General features: G+C 42.1%; 2 protein-coding genes across 4 annotated transcripts in view; one reads left to right on the forward strand and one right to left on the reverse strand.

The window, feature by feature from the left end:
• Nucleotides 1-21,769, forward strand: part of unc13ba (unc-13 homolog Ba (C. elegans)) — a 184,722-nt gene that overhangs the window by 78,082 nt on the left and 84,871 nt on the right. The window lies entirely within an intron of this gene.
• Nucleotides 19,800-21,761, reverse strand: LOC147318046 (uncharacterized). 3 transcript variants are annotated; one of them, XM_086315501.1, is made up of 4 exons: nucleotides 21,634-21,761; nucleotides 20,678-20,824; nucleotides 20,095-20,269; nucleotides 19,800-19,950 (listed from the first exon to the last, which is right to left on the reverse strand). In XM_086315501.1, exons 2-4 carry the CDS (start codon nucleotides 20,730-20,732, stop codon nucleotides 19,815-19,817), a joined length of 366 nt encoding a protein of 121 aa, XP_086171627.1. In that variant the 5' UTR covers nucleotides 20,733-20,824; nucleotides 21,634-21,761; the 3' UTR covers nucleotides 19,800-19,814. The 3 variants fall into 3 exon arrangements, with proteins under 3 accessions (XP_086171627.1, XP_086171629.1, XP_086171626.1); XM_086315503.1 differs by lacking the exon at nucleotides 21,634-21,761 and adding an exon at nucleotides 21,283-21,356; XM_086315500.1 differs by lacking the exon at nucleotides 21,634-21,761 and having other exon boundaries at nucleotides 20,678-21,155.

Genomic DNA, 21,769 nt, shown 5'->3' on the forward strand with positions numbered 1-21,769 from the left:
TTGCTGTCATTGGGAACCGCTACATCGATCACTACGGCCGTCTTCTTCTGTTTGTCTACCACCACTATGTCCGGTTGGTTAGCCACCACCATTTTGTCCGTCTGTATCTGGAAGTCCCACAGGATCTTAGCTCGGTCATTCTCCACCACCCTTGGGGGCATCTCCCATTTTGACCTCGGGACTTCCAGGTTATACTCGGCACAGATGTTCCTGTACACTATGCCGGCCACTTGGTTATGGCGTTCCATGTATGCCTTGCCTGCTAGCATCTTGCACCCTGCTGTTATGTGCTGGATTGTCTCTGGGGCATCTTTACACAGCCTGCACCTGGGGTCTTGCCTGGTGTGATAGACCCCAGCCTCTATGGATCTTGTGCTCAGAGCTTGTTCTTGTGCTGCCATGATTAGTGCCTCTGTGCTGTCTTTCAGTCCAGCTTTGTCCAGCCACTGGTAGGATTTCTGGATATCAGCCACCTCCTCTATCTGCCGGTGGTACATACCGTGCAGGGCTCTGTCCTTCCATGATGGTTCCTCGTCTCCCTCCTCTTTCTTGGGTTTCTGCTGCCTGAGGTATTCACTGAGCACTCGGTCAGTTGGGGCCATCTTCCCAATGTATTCTTGGATGTTCGTTGTCTCATCCTGGACTGTGGTGCTGACACTCACCAGTCCCCGGCCCCCTTCCTTCCGCTTAGCGTACAGCCTCAGGGTGCTGGACTTGGGGTGAAACCCTCCATGCATGGTCAGGAGCTTTCTTGTCTTTATGTCAGTGGCTTCTATCTCCTCCTTTGGCCAGCCTATTACCCCAGCAGGGTACCTGATCACGGGCAGGGCGTACGTGTTGATGGCCCGGATCTTGTTCTTACCATTCAGCTGACTCCTCAGGACTTGCCTGACCCTCTGCAGGTACTTGGTGGTTGCAGCTTTTCTAGCGGCCTCTTCATGGTTCCCATTCGCCTGCGGGATCCCCAAGTACTTGTAACTGTCCTCTATGTCTGCAATGTTGCCTTCTGGTAGTTCAATCCCCTCAGTTCTGACTACCTTCCCTCTCTTTGTTACCATCCGACTACACTTCTCCAGTCCGAACGACATTCCAATGTCATTGCTGTATAGCCTGGTAGTGTGGATCAGTGAATCGATGTCTCGTTCACTCTTGGCATACAGCTTGATGTCATCCATGTACAGGAGGTGGCTGACAACTGCTCCGTTCCGTAGTCGGTATCCGTAGCCAGTCTTGTTAATGATCTCACTGAGGGGGTTCAGGCCTATGCAGAACAGCAGTGGGGACAGAGCATCTCCTTGGTAGATCCCGCACTTGATGGTGACTTGTGCTATGGGCTTGGAGTTGGCCTCTAGTGTTGTACGCCACATCCCCATTGAGTTCCTGATGAAGGCTCTTAGGGTCCCATTGATCTTGTACAATTCTAGGCATTCCAGTATCCAGCTGTGGGGCATTGAGTCATAGGCCTTCTTGTAATCAATCCAGGCAGTGCACAGGTTGGTCAGTCTGGTCTTGCAGTCTCGGCTGATTGTTCTGTCTACCAGTAGCTGGTGTTTTGCGCCTCTGGTATTCTTGCCAATTCCTTTCTGTGTCCCGCTCATGTATTGACCCATGTGCCTGTTCATCTTAGCCGATATGATGCCTGACAGGAGCTTCCATGTAGTACTGAGGCAGGTTATTGGTCGGTAGTTGGAGGGGACCGGTCCCTTCTTGGGGTCCTTGGGGATCAGGACCGTCCGGCCTTCAGTTAGCCATTCCGGGTGTCTCTCGTTAACTAGCAGCTGGTTCATTTGTGCTGCCAGACGCTCGTGGAGTGCAGTCAGCTTCTTCAGCCAGTAGGCGTGAACCATGTCGGGCCCTGGTGCTGTCCAACTCTTCATACTGGAGACCCTTTCTTGGATATCTGCCACTGTGATGGTTACTGGACCCTGTTCAGGGAGGTCGCTGTGGTCTGCCCTCAGATCCTCTAGCCACTGAGCATTGCCGTTATGGGTTGCGTCCTTCTCCCATATGCTCTTCCAGTATTGCTCCGTCTCCAGCCTTGGTGGTGCTGTTCTCTTATTGTTCCCTTGCCACTGAGAGTACACCTTTGCTGGTTCTGTGGAGAACAGCTGGTTTATTCTCCTGCCTTCTATCTCTCTGGTGTACCTCCTCAAGCGGCTGGCCAAGGCTGTGAGTCTTTGCTTGGCAGTTTCCAAGGCCTCAGGTATGGACAGCTTGCTGTATTTCTTAGGCACCTTATTCGTCGCACCTTTCTGCAACTCCGTTAGTTGGCTAACCTCTCTCCGTGCTACTTTGATCTTGCCCTCTAGCCTCCTTCTCCATGGAGGGTACTGCCCCTTGTGGCTGTTCAACTTGTAGCCAAGCATCTCACTGATCACTGCTGCCGTATTGTACATCAGCTTGTTAGTCTCTGTAATCGTGGTTGTAGGTATTGCCCGTAGTGCTGCATTAACATCATCTAGCAGACCTTCTGAGGGTACTTCACGTAATCTTGGTAATCGGCTACGGGGGATCCAGGTTTCAAGCTTGGCCATGATCCTATTTTTCAGGTCAGTTCCTCTCGCACTCAACTCTCCTATCACACTTGGGGCTATGTACCCAATCTCGGGTGGGGGTGATGATATCTCCCCCCTGACCTGGCGTCCTGACTCCTCCTTGCCGTAGCATTTGTGTTGTACCTCGTCAATCTCTAGCTGTGAGAGCAGTCCCTTCTTTCGAATGTTGGAACACTGAGCTACTAGTTGTTTCGCCGTCATTGTGGATGTTGGGTATCGAAGAATCCATAGGTCCCTCATCCTATTCATGTAGCCCCTTCCGCCGGGGTTACTTGCGTAGTAGCATTCCAACAACGCCCTGTTTTCGTCCCTTGCCCACCGATGCCTTCTTGTTCCAGTAGCCCACTTTTCGTCAGGGTGCCCTGGTTCCTCAACACCTGACGCGGACCTTGTTGATCCGGGCGACGTCCGAGCCGGCATGCCTTCATATATATATATATATATATATATATATATATATATATATATATATATATATATATATATATATATATATATATAGAGAGAGAGAGAGAGATAGAGACAGAAGTATTTATAGTATTTAAAACAATACCACTGATACATTATTCACATGTGACGCCTCATTGACTGCAGTTAAGGAAACGTCTTTGCATCTACGGCTTTTTTCTGTTGGCATATTTCATACTTTGCTGCGATGAACCACATGACATTTTGGCAGAACAATCTGAGTAACAGAACAACTAACATGTAACTGCTGGTGAATATCAGAGGGGAACATGCTTCCCAGTACAGTTAAGTGTAGCTGTGAATTGTCATGTTGGGGAAAACTGAGCTCAGACTCGCCTTCAGCAAACACAAACATTTGGATACATTTTAACTTAACGAAGGAAGATCTTCATCTTAATCATGTAATATGCAGTTTAAGGGATGGCACCAAAGTCTGGCATGCTAAATAATTATACTGCATTAAAAATAAAAGCGTTGCCGAGACGAAGATTATATATTTATGTAACTTCTATAACTATAAAGTCAAATAGTGGCTTTTCTCTTTTCTTTTTGTTTTTTTCTCTCTTCAATTTAAGGAGACGATTAGGAGTCTTTTCATGCCCGTCACTTTTCTCCTGCCACGTTTGATCAGCTCTGTGGATTGGTGTTGATGGATGTGGCTCCAGCTGTATGTTGCACACAGACTGTCGTCGGGAGAAAGATGACAGTGCTGTGATTCACTGGGATGCTTCAAACAGCACTGTGCTCCTGCTTATCTGATCAGAACCTCTTGTTAAGCCTATTTTGTTAGTTTAGTTTTTTAAGTGTTATTTTTGTCTGTCAGACAAAATTATATGACACAACTGTGTCTTCATGTATGCAGATGTCACAGCAGCAGAGTTTACAGGTCATGGATCTTTGACGGTGTTTGCTGTTTTTACCTGAATTTAACAGTTTATTAGACGAAAGCGGTAAAGTTTGGGGAACTAAAACATATGCAACAAATTCTAATCTCTGGGTGAAAAATATTGTCGTTTCCTCTGCCATCAGCAGAGATTTATACAAGATGCCCTTTGTTGCCTGTGCCGTGATGAACCAGTCGTGGCAATATTGTATGCCAAGAGATAATTGGCCTGCAGTTTATGTCTGGTGTGGAAGCTTGTTTCACTTTATCTCATAATTATAATTTGAGGTCGGGCCTGAAAAACTAGGGTTAGTTTGGAGAAAAGACCATGGTTTAAGTTAAAATGTGTCTCTTCGTGTTGAAACAAGAATTCTACTCCATGCATGTAAATATGATGCCAAGAGCTCACAAGTGTGTACATGTAACAACTAGGAACGACTAACACCAAAGGACACATAATGCTGTGTATATGCCAAAATAGCAAGACCTCACTTTGCTGCAATACAGTAATATTACACATCAACATAACTGTGATGCATTTCAATAACAAAACTGCAATATATCAAAGACGGGGTGATGTTGTTATACTACCTTATCTAACGTAACACTTTAAGAATGTAAAGGTATTGTAGTCAGAGCTTTCATTTGTATCGGTGCCACAGCAGGACCTTGGTCCTGTGTTCAGTAGAGGATGCTTTTAGGGGCAACTTTCTATTATGAGCTGTGCAGAATTTCCAGATTTTGAAACTGGCAGAAGGGTTTTTTCCAAAAACAGTGTTTGCTATTCAAAAGATGCCCATAATGAGGTTATGATGTCTGAAGGGAACTCAGGTTAGAAACATTCAGTCAGTATTTGCTATTATCGAAATTTGTGGAAACAGTACTTTAGGTTACAGGACTATGCAGATGTTCCCTCATCCTTGGAAATGCTTCACACACACACACACACACACACACACACACACACACACACACACACACACACACACACACACACACACACACACACACACTTATTTGTGCAACCAAAGAGAGGCTTTAACAGATGAGATCGCTCTCTGGGCCGGGCAGACATCAAAACAAGCATCAGAGAATATGAGGGGCAGCCAGAAAGGACTGTGGGGAGGGAGATGAGGAGATCCTGTGGCCCACAGCATCTCAGGGAGGTTGTTACAGTCGCTGTACAGACCCACTTTCTAAAGTACAGCAGACTCAGAACCTGCAGAACTGACGTTTCACCCCACAAATATGGTGTAATGCAAATATTCTATTTAAATATGTCAGCTCTTCTTCCAGAGCTCCAGACAGTCTGGCTATAGCAGTAATGAAAATCTGGAAATATAATTGTTTATTTTGAATTATTGATGCAAAACTGGTGGGAATTAGATTTTTTTTTAATGCTTTTATTACAATCGTAGTAAGTTAATCATTAACTCAGAAAGAAAGACATAATCACAAAGATTTCTGTCCTCAAACACTTTTGCATTATTTGGTAGATGGTAAAATACAAATACACACTGAGCTGTCATCATTTGGTTGCTCAAAGGGAGTCACTGGTTTGCTCTCAAACCCTGTTAACACGCAGGATGAGACTGTGGGAAATGTCCTGTCATGACGTGTGTCGTTATAAATCTGAACTGAAATTGACAATAAGGTTTTATTAAACAACCTGTAGGAAAGGGATTCTGAACTTTCACAGTAGCCTGGGGGTACTCGAAGTAATAACTGGTCTGAAAATAACAAGGGAAGGCAACTTAATTAAAGAATTGAGTCAACCTGAACAGTTTGAAATTATTTAATTAAATGTAGTAGATAAGTGGTTGAAATTGCTGTCAAAAGAACATATCAAAATGAAAAAGTAGTAGTTTAAAAAGTGAAATAGCTGATTAAACACACACTCATCAGCCGCGTCACCGGTTTTACTTTGTATGTAGTGAGTTTGACCCTGTTTCCTTCAGACCTGCATTAAATCTTCATGGCATAGATTCAACAACCATTCTGGTCCATACTGACATGAAGCATCACACGCACAATGCAAACCTCTCATTCCACAACATTCCTAAGGGGACCTGTCGGATTGAGATCTGGTAAGTAAGGTGGTTATTTGGGTATAACGAGTTTGAGATGATGTGAGCTTTGTTACATGACATGAAGAAGGATCAGACGGTGGGTCGAGTGTGGTCATAAGGATATGGACATGGTCAGCAGCAATACGCAGGTAGTGCGGCCACTGTCTTCTCACCACAGCAAGGCGACCCAATGCCTTAATAGCCTGGGTTGGCGGATTAGTGGATTTATGATGTACCTAATGAAGTGCCTGGTGAGTTTATATCTAAAATTCTAACAGGTGAAAGTGTTCATGTGTGCAGATAAACATTCAGAGGCTTATGAAAAAATATATATTTTCAGTGGCTTTATTGGCTGCTGTTGCTTTACCTGCAATTTTCACTTTATTTGCTTTGATGCTTTTAAGCCTTTCCTGCCTGCTTTTGCCTGTGCAGTACAAGTAGCCTCAAACTCAACATGAACGGCCTTGCTCAGTGAAAGCCATTTCAGTAAGGAGAGCTCATTTAGAGTAAGTGAACAGGATTCATTGAAATACAGAGATTGAGTAATAAACTATTCGGTGATTAGACTTTGATGAAGCAGAACCGAGTAGAAAAAAGATGAAGCAGATGGAGACTTGGACCAGGATCTCTGTCTAGCCAGGATGAGGTGGAGTTGGGGTGGAGCTGGATCGCAGAATGACAGAAGATCAATGAAATTTAAAGAAAAAGGGACAGATGCTGCTCAGTCTGTGTTTCACATCACTTCTGCTTTCCTGCACTGTCAAATGTAACCCTGTTGTCATCACTCTGGCCCTTTTATTTTCTAAAGACTGAGGAATGAACACAGATATAAGCTTCATGTCTCTTTGATCCCTTCAACCTGTTTTCACAATTAAATCGACTTTACATTTACCTTGTTTATGCATCTACCTCAATTTCCACCATATATTAGAGTTATTTTGTCATCTATTGTAATTTGTAATATATTGCATTCTTTATTGTGGTTTAGTTAGTTACTGTTCTCACTGTCTTGGAGCAGTAAGAAGTTAACACATCTTTTCCTTTGGGATTAATAAAGGATTCTGATCCTGATGTCTCTGAGTAAGATCAGGGGAAAAACTGAAAGCAGCATTAATAACAAAAGGAAACAGCACGTTGGATGGAACAGGGTGGAGTGTGATAACTCATTATCGACAGAGGAGACATGCAGACATGATTGGATATGTAAGGAGCGGACCACCTCCCGACTGCCTGTCCAGGGGTCCTGATGAAGACGAGCAGTGAGAATGAAAAGGTGGGAAATAATCAGAAAGATGGGGAGTGAGAAAGCTTTGTTTACTGTATTTTTCAGACTAGTCTAAGGATCTATATTTGTTTGAAATGGCATTCCTGTAGCATTTCACCAAGGATCCAAAGGAACATGTGGAAAGGAATAACCTCCTGCTCCCTGTTACAGATGGTTTATTAAGCACTTCATAAATATTCTGCGGTTGCATTTGCAGTGATTCATAAACACAAAACACTCAATGTCGTGCTGCTTCACTGAATTGTGATGTACTGGAGCTCCTATTGGTGGAGAAATTGTTATCTAAGTCACTCAGATGTGAACTGTTTTATTTCAGAGCGTCAACAATAAGGTGGGGGCAGACGCGCTTCTTCTTTTGATTAGAAAATTAGTGAGTGAATTTTCAAACTGAGTGGATGGAAGCAGGCGGCTTCTTTACGCCCTGAGCTCTTTCTACACCGGGACGTCTGTCTTAATAAATGTGCTGCGCTGCCTTATTGCTAATGCAGTCAGGATTTACCTCCATCCTGTTTTATCATTTTAATGGCTTTGTGAAGTTTAGGCTAAATGACATATTCACATTCTAGACTTTGTGTTTATTACTGCCGACGCCTTTCATCCAGTCAATGATTGAAATTAAATGTTTGAAACATTTGGAATTTAAAGCACCGTGATTTTTATTGACTGATTTTAATGAGTGTCAAGCAGAATTTATCGGGCTTGGATAATGTTTATTTTCACAGCAGACAACCGTGCATTAAAAGAAATGATACATTCATTGGCCACTTTATTAGGTGCCCCAGTTTTGCTTCCAGAAGTGCCAACAGCTGCACATCCAAGATAAGAATCTCCTGTTCTATTACATTGAAAAGGTGCTCTACTGGATTTACATCTGGAACTGATTTTGATCTTCAGGAAACTAGTTTGAGTTTATTTGAACTTTGTGTGTTATCCTGCTGGAAGCAGTGATCAGAAGATGGGTACACAGCAATAAACCTCAGGTAGGCTGTGGTGTTTACACGATGCCTAACTGGTACTAAAGGGCCTGAAGTGTGCCAAGAAAATACCCCACTTATTCCACCAATATCATCAGCCTGAGCTGTTGACAGAAGGCAGGATGGAGCTGCAGGTTCATGTTTTTAGTTCAAACTCAATCTCTGCCATCTAAATCTTGCAGCTGAAATTGAGATTTATCATTCCAGGCAATGTCTTTCCAAACTTTTTCTCCCAGTTTTTTCGAGCCCGTGTGTGTTTTTAGCTAACAGGAGTCCTCTGGTTGGAGCCCATCTGCTTTAAGGCTGATGTGTTATCCATTCAGAGATGCTTTTCTGCATACTGTGGCTGTCGTGGTTGTTGTTCAGGTTCAAGGCGCCAGGATGGCGACTTAGAAAACACTCAACTCAACTTGATTTTTACAAAATTCTTACTTTTGCATTGACTTGCGTGTTAGATTTAAGCAACAACATCTTCTTAGTCAGGTATAAGAAAAGGTTTATGTTAATGTGCTCCTGTGCTACATTAATGCTGCACTTATGCGCTTAAATGTGGACCTTCACAAGTGTCCATGTGTAGTTGGGAGTGACAGCCCCTCCTAGTTTTTAACTACACCAATCAGATTTGGAAATTGTCAACAGGTGAAACGTTTCACTTGTGTTCTGCTGTTTGTTGTTGAGACATTTACAGAAAACAGTTATTCTAAATTGTTTGTTCTTTTTACCTTCAATCCAAAATTGATCTAAAAGGTTAAAAACAAAACACAAACTGGTGGCAGTCTTTATCTTAATTGGTGAAACTTCATTTGAAGCCAGAGCAGGAGACGTGGACACACGAGAGGAAAAGGAAACAGGACTGAGTAAGAGGAGGAGGAAGGGTAAATGAGGGGAGAATTGTTTTGTGTGTTTTGACGATCATGAGTCTGTTCAATATACTAACGACCCGCCTCGCTGAGAGATCGAAGCCTGATGTTGCTCCATGACTTTGGCTGAAAGTCACTGTGGAAATCTGGTCCGTGGGCAGCCTGTGTGGATATGTCTGTATGTATTACAGGAAGTGTAAGGAGCCTCATTCATGCCCTCATGAATCCTGGTGTTAAATCAGATGTTTGGCTGCTTGTTTGCTCCGAGCGACTGCACCTAGCTTAAATACAGGGGCTACCTTCACACACACACACACTAAAATATGTTGATGAAATATGTTTCATTACAAAAGGTTACAAGAATAACACGCCTTAAATGTGAAACTTGTATAGCTAAATTGTAGATTAAATTCCTCTTCACACTGAAAACGAAACATCCTTATCGGTAATGAAATTCTTTATATCGCGTCTTAAACGCTCCGGGGCTGAAGTTAATTCCAGGCAATGGCAGGATGTTGGGTTTATTTGTCAGCTCTGTAGCCACCGTATCAGATAACCATGACTCCTATACCCAGATGCCATTTGTCTGTTCAGTTTGTGAAAGGTGCAGCTGGTGTATGAAAGCGTTGCTCTCCTGCCGACAGCCTGTGTAGTAGGTGAAATGACTGCACTCACAGACATCATACAGCGTTTTACATAAATGATGTCATGATTAGTTTCTGGTACTCTGCAATAAGAGGCAGCAGATATTGTATATTAGTCAGTCAGTAAATTTTCTGGCTTGCTCATTTCTTGACAGCAGAGCAGACGTGGATGTCAAATTTGTCGCCCAACTTGTTGACTGTTACGGTGCTTTTTCTTTTGTTTCTTTCACACGACTCTATCACAGTGATGCTTGAGGTCATTTGTTCTTGCTCGTGGCATTTTAGGCAGCTGACAAATGCATATTGGAAATCTGCCTTAGTTTATGTGGACATAAAAAATGTTCTTGTTTTGACACCATAATAAGTTGGATATATGTAGTTTAGAGTTTTGGTTTAGTGTGCACTCAAAATTCTTGTTACGCTGTTGGAAAACTGTCCCTCTAATTAATAATTACATGCACCTTAGTGACTTGATTACTCTCAGCTATCTGGAATTACCTGTGCATGACTTCACAACAGGAAAGCTTCACTGAAAACACTGATAAGGAAGAAAGAAAGGAATAATAAATATTAAATTATGAGTTCTTGGACTTATAATTAAATATATTCTGCTTGATTCCCTGTATGCTTTCTAATTTATCTTTGTGTTTTTCCTTAGTATTTATCTCTGGTGTTTAGTTGCAGTTGCCATTTGTAGCTTAGTTATTCCTCGGGGATTATTTCCTTTTTATTAGTCGCTATGGTTTCATGTTTCCAGGCGTTGATGCTTTCTTGTATTCTGTGCTCTTTACATTTTGAGTCTTTGTTACAGTTTGTTTGCTATGAGCTCTTGTTCTGTGCACCTTTCTGTGTTTTGCTGCAAACAACCACGATGCCCCCACCCACCCACTGTTGCCCATCCACCAATCTGAGTAACCTTCATCCCTCAAGCCACTCATACACGGACTCTCTCATCTTTTGTTGGGTTCCTCACTGCACAGCACATGACAGAATTTCTTCCTAATAACTAGCATGCCAGAGAAACTGCTTTCCAACGTAGAGAATCTCAGTGTTTCACTAAGCCAAAAAATCTTGAGGAGGAAAAAAATGCAGAAAACTCCAACAGCTGTGTTGTAGAGAATTGGCACTAAATGTCTCGCTCCTCTAACACAAGGAAACAACAATTGAAAGAGTGGTGAGTCTCACTGAAAAACTGTGGAAACTGCAATATGATATGATCATATGATTACACTCTATCGTCTAATGTACTACATGGGAACATAATTAAATTAGACTTAAAACTAGTGATTGAGGCTATAAACACACCAGAGAAGGGTTTACAGAGGTAATCAAACGAGGAGTAAACTGGCTCTCTTTTTATAAAATCTAACTTTATTTGGAAAAAAGATGAGTTGCCTCCTGCTGGCCATTAGAAAGAATAAAAGAGACACTGAGGCACTTATGATTTGCTTTGAGTTTTCGGACCCTGAGGCCACATCCTTTGCACAGTCCAAGATTTCTTTCTCTGTAACTCTTGTTCTCTGCAACAATGGCTGTTGTAAAAAGTAAAATGCTGAGACATGCCTGGAATGAGAGAACCTGCATTTCACTGCCTTTAAAATTACTACTCTTGACTAGGGATGGGTATCGTTTAGGTTTTGTCTGATACCAGTACCAAACCGGTACTTTTGAAACGGTGCCGGTGCTTAAACGGTGCTCGAACCGGTGCTTAAAGAATGGAGAACACAAACTTTGTCCAAAAACCTCTCATGTTCAGCTGTTTTTTTGTAAAAAGATAACAATGTTAGCCTTTTCTGCAGCTATGGGGCATATATGGTATCACTCTTGGCTGGAAGCAGTGCTTAAACAATGGAAAAAACACAAACTTTGTCCAAAAACCTCTCATGTTTAACTGTTTTCCACTTTTTCTTTGGTCATTTTAGCCTTTTTGGCCAGGGTGAAGGGAGCATCTGCCATCAAACAAGAAGACAGCCGCATGTAGCTATGATGGTGTTTGCTAGTTCACCTTACATGCATTAATGTAATAATGTGGTTAGCCTACTCAACGTAAATTACACACAAACAACATGAAGCTACTCACGCAGAGAAGAACGGCTGCTGCTGCATCATCATCCTCATCATTTCTGCTACACTGGCAGGGCTAGGGGCCAGGACTCTCCTCTCTGAGTTTTTGGAGGATGTTGCTAACTCCGGGTCCAATAACAGGCACCACACCCGCAGTAGGTACGGTGCATTTCTCGGCTTTTAAAAAAGCGCTATGCATCGCCAGGTGTTTCATCAGATTCGAGGAGTTACCTCCTTTGCACAGTATCAGCTTAAAGCACTTGTTGCTGCTGAGTTTGCATCTTTTGCTGTGAAGTACAGCCAGACTTTTGACCGCTTTGTCTTGGGCATTTTTAATCTGTAGCTCTGCTCTAAAGGAACGTACGTACCTGGGCCCGCCTACTATCCTTGGAAACGTAAAATGATTGGCTAGAATCCAAAGTGTATCACATCTCAGGAAAAAAAACCTTTCGGTCTGGTTACTACCGTTTATGTCAGAACACCGGATACCGGTACCCATCCCTACTCTTGACACTAAAGCTCTCTGAGAAGACTGAAAAGCTGAAAAATCGAACCTCCGACTGTCTGCCGGCAGTGTGATTCCTGTCTTTTCAAGTGCGATTTGTTTTTTCTATGGCTCAAGGCTCTTGTGGGCTTTGCTTGCCCAGAGCACATATTTAATTCAACCAAGAATCGTGTACAGCAGAAAGCATTACGCATAAAGCATCTCAGCACATGTAAAATAAAGGCCTGTCAGGTGTTATGTGGGCCTTGCTTTCATAATATTGAATGGCAATTCTTCTTCAGTGATGTTTTCTCACTCTGTCAATGAACACCCAAGCCTTGGAAAAGATGTCTGTCTTTGTCACATAGGCAGAGGTGCTAATTATGTGACTTTCTGCCATAGAAGTGTGTTTTGCAGTCATTTGTGGCTGGTTCCTTACTTAATAGGCCCTCATTTTTAAAGCCTAATATGACCTGAGTAGTGTGTAATATACTGTGTAATAACAGATGCTGGTGTGAAACAGTTGTTCCTCTGGTAGTAGTTAAATATGTGAATAATATCTACAATCACGCGTGTCTTTCGTAACAGCAACACGAGCGGTTATTCGTTTGAGCTTCGCCTTCAGGGCTGAACGCCGTGTCATGGGCCGGAGGCTGTGGAGCCACTGGCCATGGCTTTGATGCTCTTTTGTGCTAATGGCTTTTTAATGAGCCGTAAGTCACATCCCTATCCGCTCGCTGCAAAGCATTTTGTTCCTGTTTATCATCCATAACAAAGTGGATGCCTTCGTGCTTCAAAGACGATGGTTCCACATCAGTAAAGAAACTTGAATACATTATTGTGTTTTTGACATGAATTACTCATATTGTTGTCAGTCTTACAGATGAGCTCTCACAAATGTTAAATCTGAGAAATTAAGCCGGCACACGCTACATTTCTGCACACGTCAGCCACAATATTCAAACCGCCTGTGAAACATTGTCCCTCCAGGTCTCCTCGTGGAGATGAGACTCCTGGAGGGGTCTTCTTGCACCAGGATATGTTGACTATCAGTGGGAATTTAGCGTGTGAGGCTTGCACTGGTTCTCCCTTGAATGCATGAAAGGATTGAGGCCAGAGGTGATTTAAGGCAGTGTCACCACCTCTGGCTTTTTGTTCCTTGCAGCATTTCTGAAAAGATCTTTTTATGTGACAACCTGCATTGGTCTGCCAATGAAGGCCAATGTGCTGTTATCATGAGGCTGTGCATGGTCTGTAATAATGTTTGGGTGACTGTATGTGTCAAAGTAACATCTACAGGAATGCCGAGACTCAAGGCTTCCCAGAGGAACATTGCATTCTTACACTTGCAATTTTTATGGCATTTCGGTCTATAACTTTGACTTCACTGGTAGCATATGTGTAAATGCAGTTTGCAGATGCATTATTATTTATTTGAAGGTATTTTTTCAGTCACGGGATTGACGTTCCTGGAGTCATGCCACCTGCATGACTAAAAATAAACATATTTCACAAGTTTAAATAATCTGCTGCTTGATGTTCATACCCTGAAGAAATTAATTAGAATGAATTTCTTATTGGAAACAAACAGCAAAATGAAACAAACTCTACAGCAGCGCTGACATGATTAGGAAATTAATAATGATAACCATGAAAATTAGATCAACACATGATGAGTCTTTGGTTTCATTCGTTATGGAAAACAGTTTCTCCCCGTCACTGTTTCAGCTGCTTTAGTGCTTCTGTTTTTTGCTCCAGGTAGAAGTCGTTTTTTAAAAATAGTTTTCATTAAAAATGAGCTCTCACACAACATTTTAAAGCGTGATATAGTTTGTCTTCAGCGTGACTTTGCTGTATCAACACAGCCATAGAGCGGCACTAAGACTGTTGATCTGCCATCAGATCTGCTACCTTCCATCTGTTGGCGCCAATACGTCGATTAACTGAGATAAATGGGCAAAAATGTCAAATCTGCTGCCATCTTTTGCACATATGTTGTCTTCACTCACAGAAATTCACTTCAGCTACGACATTCAGACTCAAACAGAATTTTATAGATTTGAAAAAGAAATTCAGAAATTTATCCACAAGTTTGACACGATCGCTCCGGTGTCATGAACCGAAGTTCAGTACACAAGCTGGACCCAGAAGCAGAGACAACACGCACAGGAGTACGAAAAATAAACTTTATTTCAACTAAAGGTGTCCCGGAAGGGCCAAAGGAAAACACGCGAGAAACTAGAAAAACCAAGGGACCGGGGGATGAGTTACGCAGGGACGCTGTAACGGGGCCGTGGGAGCCGGAGGGAGGGGTGAGGGTCCGCGGGGGAGCTCCAGGAAAGTAGAGGTGATTGGTACCAGAGGCGATCCAAACTCCAGACGGGCAGGTGGCTCAAAAACACGCCGAGCTGTTACTGAGATGGGATGCAGGTGTGGAGTTAACAGCCACACCCGTGGGCGTGGGCATCCCATCAGCTCCTCGGACACCGGGCCGCGGACCATGACATCCGGACAGTCTGGACATGTTTGCGTCTGGACTAAAGTGATGATTGGACCCACAGAGAGACACTTTGTTTTCATTTGCAGGGACAGCAAACGATTTAAAGTACTTCTTAATTTTCATACTGGAGAGATTAATTAATTATAAATTAATGGGAACTCTTCAGCGGTAGCAAAACATTAATTAATGATTCCAAATTAACCATTAAAAATGTTTTATTTTTAGAAATGTGAATCACTTCAAAGCAGAGATTAAAAGGGTAGTTTCTGTGATGGGTTAAAGGATGAAGCGTTCAAATTAATTTCTTCCTGGCATAATTATTATGTGTCTGCACAGCATATATCTGAAAGTATACGAGTGTAGTCCTTCAGATATCTTCTGCTGAGGGCATACTGATGTAGCTGAGTAACGTGCAGCTGTCAGAAACTATGAGAGAAAAAGAGCAACAGAGAGAGGCGAGTGAGAAGAGAGTGAACGCAAAAAGAAGCGGTGCTTTTGTCGGCCGTGCAACAAGCTGCGATCAGTGGAGCTAATAGGAAGAGGTGAGCTGAGGGAAAAGCCTGGAAGCAATAAAGATCGCTCGGGAGATGTGAGGGTGTGAGATGGAGAGGCAGGACCAAAGAACGAGAGAGAGATGGAGAGGGAGAGGAGGAGGAGACAGCGCCGTGTGTGCAGACTGAGTCGGAGGTGAAAGAGACTGCTGGGAGGCGACTCGCTGAGCGCTGTGATCAACACAGAGACGAGTAGAGGAAACGAGGGGAAAGTGACAGAGTGCGCTGATTGACACGCCCGACGTGGCGAAAGCAAAGGACAAGCTTGCCAACTTTTTTCTTCTTTTTTGATTAATGTTTAATCTGCTAATGTCTTCTGATTTATTGTGGAGCTGAGTGGATCGCACTACAAGGGGGTTAATTAGTTTTCCCAGCTTGTCACTTCAAAGCCTTTTGTCTTGCACATCTTTGAAAATGATGTAAAGAGGTGCAATCACTCTGTTCGTGTTCACTGGGGATCGTAGCCGCTCTGTTGTCGGATGCTTGGATTTTGCTGTCAGACTTTGATTCTTTATTTACCACCTTGGCTTATTTTCAATCTGCATGAGGTAGGTATTCAGTTTTCACTCAGGACGGAATCACGGCAGGAATGCAAAAATATCATTAGAGTTAGAATTAATAGAATTAATTCTGTCCTTTGAATTGTTTAGGATAAACTACATTTAGTGACTCAGGAGAACTTTAATGTGTTTAATGACCTCCTGATTAAGCTGTGTGTGTGCAGATATGTGTGTGTGACACAAAGTGCTGAAGCATGTGTTCATAAAGGAAACACATTTCCTCTCCTTTTCTTGTGAAGATCTTATGTTAGAAATTCACATTTTTCCAAGGTTGCTGAAACAAAATCAAACTTTCTTTCCGTCTCGTCCTCCGGCTGTGCTGATACATAATTTTCTGTTAATGCGATACAGCATCCCTGCCTCTTGTTCTCCATCCCTGCCAGTCTGACTTGGCATTGAGCTTCACAGGAAAAGACAAAAGTATTTCATCCTCCAGCTCTGTGCAGACGCTCCAGAACAGCTCCCTGTGTGGGTTTACAAGTCGTGATCCCCAACTCGTGTCGTGTAGAGGGTGTGAACGCGTCGAGGCTTTAGCGCCGCGGGGCGTGTCCAGAAGCTCGAGCTTTAAACATTTTTTTAGAAGAGTAATAGCAGAAAGTAATTAACATTTTTCCTTCATTACATTACTTCTCAACCTGCAGGTCAGGACATTCATCAGGTTGAGGGACGACTAGAGGACTGATATGAGTAATTTCTAACTTGGAAGTGTTTTAATCATTCTTTTGAATCTTTGCTGTAAATGCATTTTTCATATGAGCCATTTAGCAGCTTTCAGAGCTTCTTGCAATAATTAAAAGTAATATTTCAGACAAAGTTCATCATCCTTATGTCCATGCCCTGCGGGTTGTATTGTGGCTGTCTTTTGGGCTTAGAGTAATTGAATAAATCCCGGCAACTATGATTAAAGGAGCTTGTGACTGAAGGGTTGAGTTTGAGTTACCAGCTGTAGGCAGTAATAGGTTTGGGGGGGGGGGGGGGGGGGGGGAGAGAGAATGTGTTTTTATAAAAATGTTACAGACAAGCAACTTTATATGGATGTTTTATTTTCAGCTTTTGTTCTTTGTTTTTTTCCATCGAGACATAAACTGAACAGATCATTTTAGAAGCAAACTTGTTAGCTTGTTAGTGGACAGGAGGCATATTTATAGCCATGATGTTGTAAAGCAGGGGTGGGTAATTCCAGGCCCCGAGGGCCGGTGTCCTGCAGGTTTTAGATGTGTCCTTGGGTCTCACCTGAATCACATGATTAGTTCGTTACCAGGCCTCTGGAGAACTTCAGGACACGTTGAGGAGCTAATTTAGCCATTTAAATCAGCTGTGTTGGTTCAAGGACCCATCTAAAACCCGCAGGACACCGGCACTCGAGGCCTGGAGTTGCCTACCCCTGTTGTAAAGGGACAACCTCCAGAGCTAAAAATGAAGCCATTGGTCATAGCAAAAGTTGCAGTTCCTCTAGTGGCCACTCAAGATTTGCTTCTTTTCCTTTTTTTAATGGGGGGTGGCCTGCATTCATCGACAGATGTCAAGACAGTTTTTCTGAGTGAAATTCAGTCTGTTCATTGCACCTGTACAGTTTATAGGTGCACCATGCTAGCATTAAGGGATAAATTAGCACTCCACCTTTTCACCCATGCAGTTACTTCTGGCTTCAAAAATCAATGCCGTGATGGCCAAAGGTCGATGAATGGATGCCATCGTGGTGGTTACGTCCATCGTCTATACTGCCTGTGGCCATTTGTTGATTTCCCATTTGTTTCAAGAGTGGTTACAAAGATTCATAGTCACATAGGGAGCGAGAACAAGTTGAGGGAGCCCACAGGAAGTTGGAATATTTGATCAGGTAAGATTTTCATGTAAATCTGGGAAGATTTGACACTTAACAATCGTGACGAGAAACTTTGAAACTAACTGTGATTTGAAATGAAGACGGATTCAGGAAGTGCATTCTTCATTTATTGCCTGAAAAGTTTTTGGAAACTTTTTGTATTATGTGAGGTTTTGCAAATAATCCACCGTCTCAGTTTCTGTTTGTATGAAGTGAAGCTCAGTGTTTTTGCAGTTACTGTAGGTAACGGGGGAGGACATCTCTCTGTCATCTTTCTTGGCACCGTCACAAACCGATCTCTCGCGTCTGGTTGTAAACTTTAAAACAACATGGTTCATGTCAGGTTTGTAGCAACAGTGAGTGAAACATATACTTTGTAATGCATGTCAAGATATTTTTCTGAAATGTTTCCATAAGACATTTCAATAGGGACGTTTTGATCACTCTGGTGCAGCATCACTTTGATGGCTGACATGCAGACAGCTCACAAGAACATGTATCAGATTTTTATTTTAAACAAGCACACTGTCCAGTTTCAGGCAACTTGCGACTCATAGACGATCTGAATAAAAATTCATGACTGTAGCAAAAAAAGAAAAAGTTGATCTGGGTCTTGACCTCCTCACATTTGGACTGACGTGTGATTAAAATGATCTCCACCGAGCACACCAGTCCTGACCTTGTTAATTGTTTGTAGGCTCTCCCTCCTGAAGGCAGGCTGATGTAGTTAAAGGCCACAGTGATTCTTTGCTGCCACTCAAGTAATGTGTGCATGACCTGAGGTTTTAACCTGCACAGGCATTCGTGCATTGGACACGTTGACATTTTACGTGCAAATGAGTAAACTCGTTGAAAATACTCTATTTCAGTTTGTACCCTCACCTTGGGGCAAAACCATTTTAAGCTTGAAACACTGGGTTCTGCAGACAGCAGTGTAGATTACTTCCATCACGTCATCCGGTTTATGGTTAAAGTCTTGACTTGAAGGTTAAAAAGACAATAATGAATTTCAGGCTGGGGCAGAGCTTCTTTTAATATTTACATTATTATCTCCAGTGCTAACCTTATGGGAAGCGGTGACTTTGAATACACTGACTTTATATGAAATACTCCAAATGAAAAGTAAATGTGGGATGTCTGCACCAGCATATCAATGGCTGCATATTAACTGCAGGTGGAATAGACAGATGTGAACTAATTTTGTGTGTTAAAGAGTAGACATAGGCAATAGTAGCTGTCATAGTTTGTACAGATTTGACTTAGTCTTGTGGCTGCTGTCATTGTCTTGGGGCTTTTTAAACCTCACGTGCACATATTTAGATGAGTGTCGCACAGATACCTGCTAATTAGCGGTAAGTAAATTACTGGATTTCACTCAGCTACTCCACACGGATTTGTCAGATAATAGATTTAAGGCAGAAACACTACAAATGGAGTCAAGAGGTTCAGCTCAGTGAGTCATATTAAATGAAATGTCGGATACCACCTGCCAGTCAAAGTGACCATGCTCTGCCAAATGCAAATTATAAGCTTTAATTAATTTTACACACATGAGCAGTGATGTTAGCTTTAAAAAAAACAATGACTATGTTATACATGCCTGCAAACATGTATATTTTCATGTCTGAAGTAAAGCAACTAAACATGCAAATCTATGGGGCTTGACTCACTGTCGTTAGCACTACTAACTGGCTTAATCTATCAGCCCAGGAGGTGACTGATTTTTTTTAAAAGTAGTTCTCACTGTGGCTTTGACTTAACAACAACAATATTTCATGTAGATTAGAATATTTGCCAGTGGATGGAGGGCTATTCAGGATGCATGTGTGCAGAGTTGCTGTTTTAACGATGTCACTGGTGGCTTTAGACTCGAGTTGATAAAAATTAAAAACTGTACACTAACATCAAGCTAAGTGTTGATAGTCAGATGTGGGAATTTACTGTTCCTGGCAAAACGTCACAAAAAATAAAGCCTTTGAACATATTTATAAGTCACGTGTTTGTGTGTTTTAAGTCATTTTTCCTTTAGGCCCAGTGTTTAACACTAGGATGTGGTCAAGGCCTTTTAGTGGCATGTCCTCACACTGATATATCAGTGTGAGGACATGGTGGTGATCCGAGGGCTGATGCTTGTAACCTTCCTCTTTACGACACGACCTGTCTTGCAGCTTGTACCAAGTTTTGCAGGGCATTTTGTTCCCATGTCTGGATTGATCCTCACAAAGAACCTTTTAACGGAAAAAAGGCTGCTTTAATTTCAAAATTAAAACATACATTACAGCAATCACCTATATGTTTCTGCAACTGTAGTCAAGCTATCACATATATTTCATTCTTAAATGGTGTAAGCTTTAATGGTGTAAAGTATTTACCTCTGTATCATCTCCTGTGTGATGGACGCTGACTCCTGATACTCAAGGTTGAAAACGTAGTATGACGCAAAGAAGACAGCAAGGGTGCTGGCAAAGTCATGCATCTGCTCAGGCTCATAAAATGCCTTGCCCTCCAAACTGATCATCCAGCGGCTTGCAGACATGAAATTATTCCCTAAAAACAGACAAGAGTCCAATAAGACAATGTGCTCACCGTTACAAATAAGGTTTCCACAAGAATGCTGGATAGCAGGCCTCACACTGTAAAAAAATAGAATCCACACAGTTTGCTGCTGTTTCTCTTATTATTTATTATGTAATGAAAATTATGATCAATTACAGGAAAAAACTGCCTAATGTTTTGGCATTTTGGCCTGTGCTGAAATGTTAGGCTGTTTTTTCCTGTTGGTCATTGTGTATAATAAATAATAAGAGAAACAGCAGCAAACTGTGTGTATTCTATTTTTATACAATATAAAACAGACAAACCCCTGTTAAGTAAGTTGTTGTGGGTACAAATACCACAATAATTACATAGATTTTTTACAAAAATATTACAAGAGGATTGAAAGTATTTACTTACCAAGCGCTATTACCCTTGGTGTGATGGGTAAGGTCATCTCTCTCTCAACAGACATCTTGGTGGAAAAAGCATTTAAAACACAAACACTGAGGCTACATCACACTGTCAGCGCAGCCAGCAAGGGCAGGAGGACAGCAATGCACCACACTGGGCGGGAAAAGACAGAGAGACAATTGTTAATTTAATGTTGCATTTATTTAACCCTTGAAAAATATATTTACATAAGTAAATAAAAGAAAAAAAAACACACAACCCATCTTTTCCAGAATAATTCAACTAATTGCTCTTTTGACCAACCTAACACAGACGTTACATGGTTTTCCTATGAAAAAGACCCTGGAAGACGTTGTATTAAAGGGAAAAAAACATGCTCCCCTTCCCACTTAAAAAAAATAATAAATATTAAACTTAGGTTGGAGTTCCTCACGCCACCAACCTAATGTTATATTAACTTTTTAATGTTGTGTACTGCAGCTCACACAAAATTCAATAAAGCAGGCTAACCTACATGAGCAAGCTCAAAACTGGATAAGATTGTTTTAGCAGTCTCTAAATTTCCAAAAAAAAGTTGTCTTTCTTTATTCTCATTAAATGTGTATTTTTACCTGCTGCTTTAGCTGAAGCTAAATGTCCCACTGTTAGCATGGCCAGCTTCTCAATAGTCATAGAACAGAAGCGCAGGAGGACAATGCACCACACTCGGCGGGAAAAAGACAAAGACTGTCGTTGCGCCTGTGTTCCTCGCCCCTCCCCGTGGAAAATATATATCTAAATATATATTTAAATAAGAAAAGAAAAAAACACACACAACCTATTTTTTCCAGAATAATTCAGCTAATGTGCTATTTCGACCAAGCTAACACCGATTTTAAGCCCCCTCCCCCACACACAAAAAATATATATGCTCTTAAGAATTAATAAACGAGTATGTTAGGTAGGAGAGTCCTTTGCATTACCTTATGACGTCCCGTTTGCAGTTTCCACACAGAGGTCCAACAATAACGAGGTGCAAAATCTTTTGTCCTCTCGAGCATATCGTAACGAAGAGTTAACAAAGTTGGCCTGTCTTTCCTCTCCTGTCAATCACTGGAT

This window comes from Aulonocara sp. 'chitande type north' Nkhata Bay, linkage group LG12 (genome assembly GCF_057382095.1).
Source record: "Aulonocara sp. 'chitande type north' Nkhata Bay isolate Kocher_YH1m ecotype deep benthic linkage group LG12, A_spYH_male_GT1.1, whole genome shotgun sequence".
Lineage (NCBI taxonomy): Eukaryota > Metazoa > Chordata > Actinopteri > Cichliformes > Cichlidae > Aulonocara > Aulonocara sp. 'chitande type north' Nkhata Bay.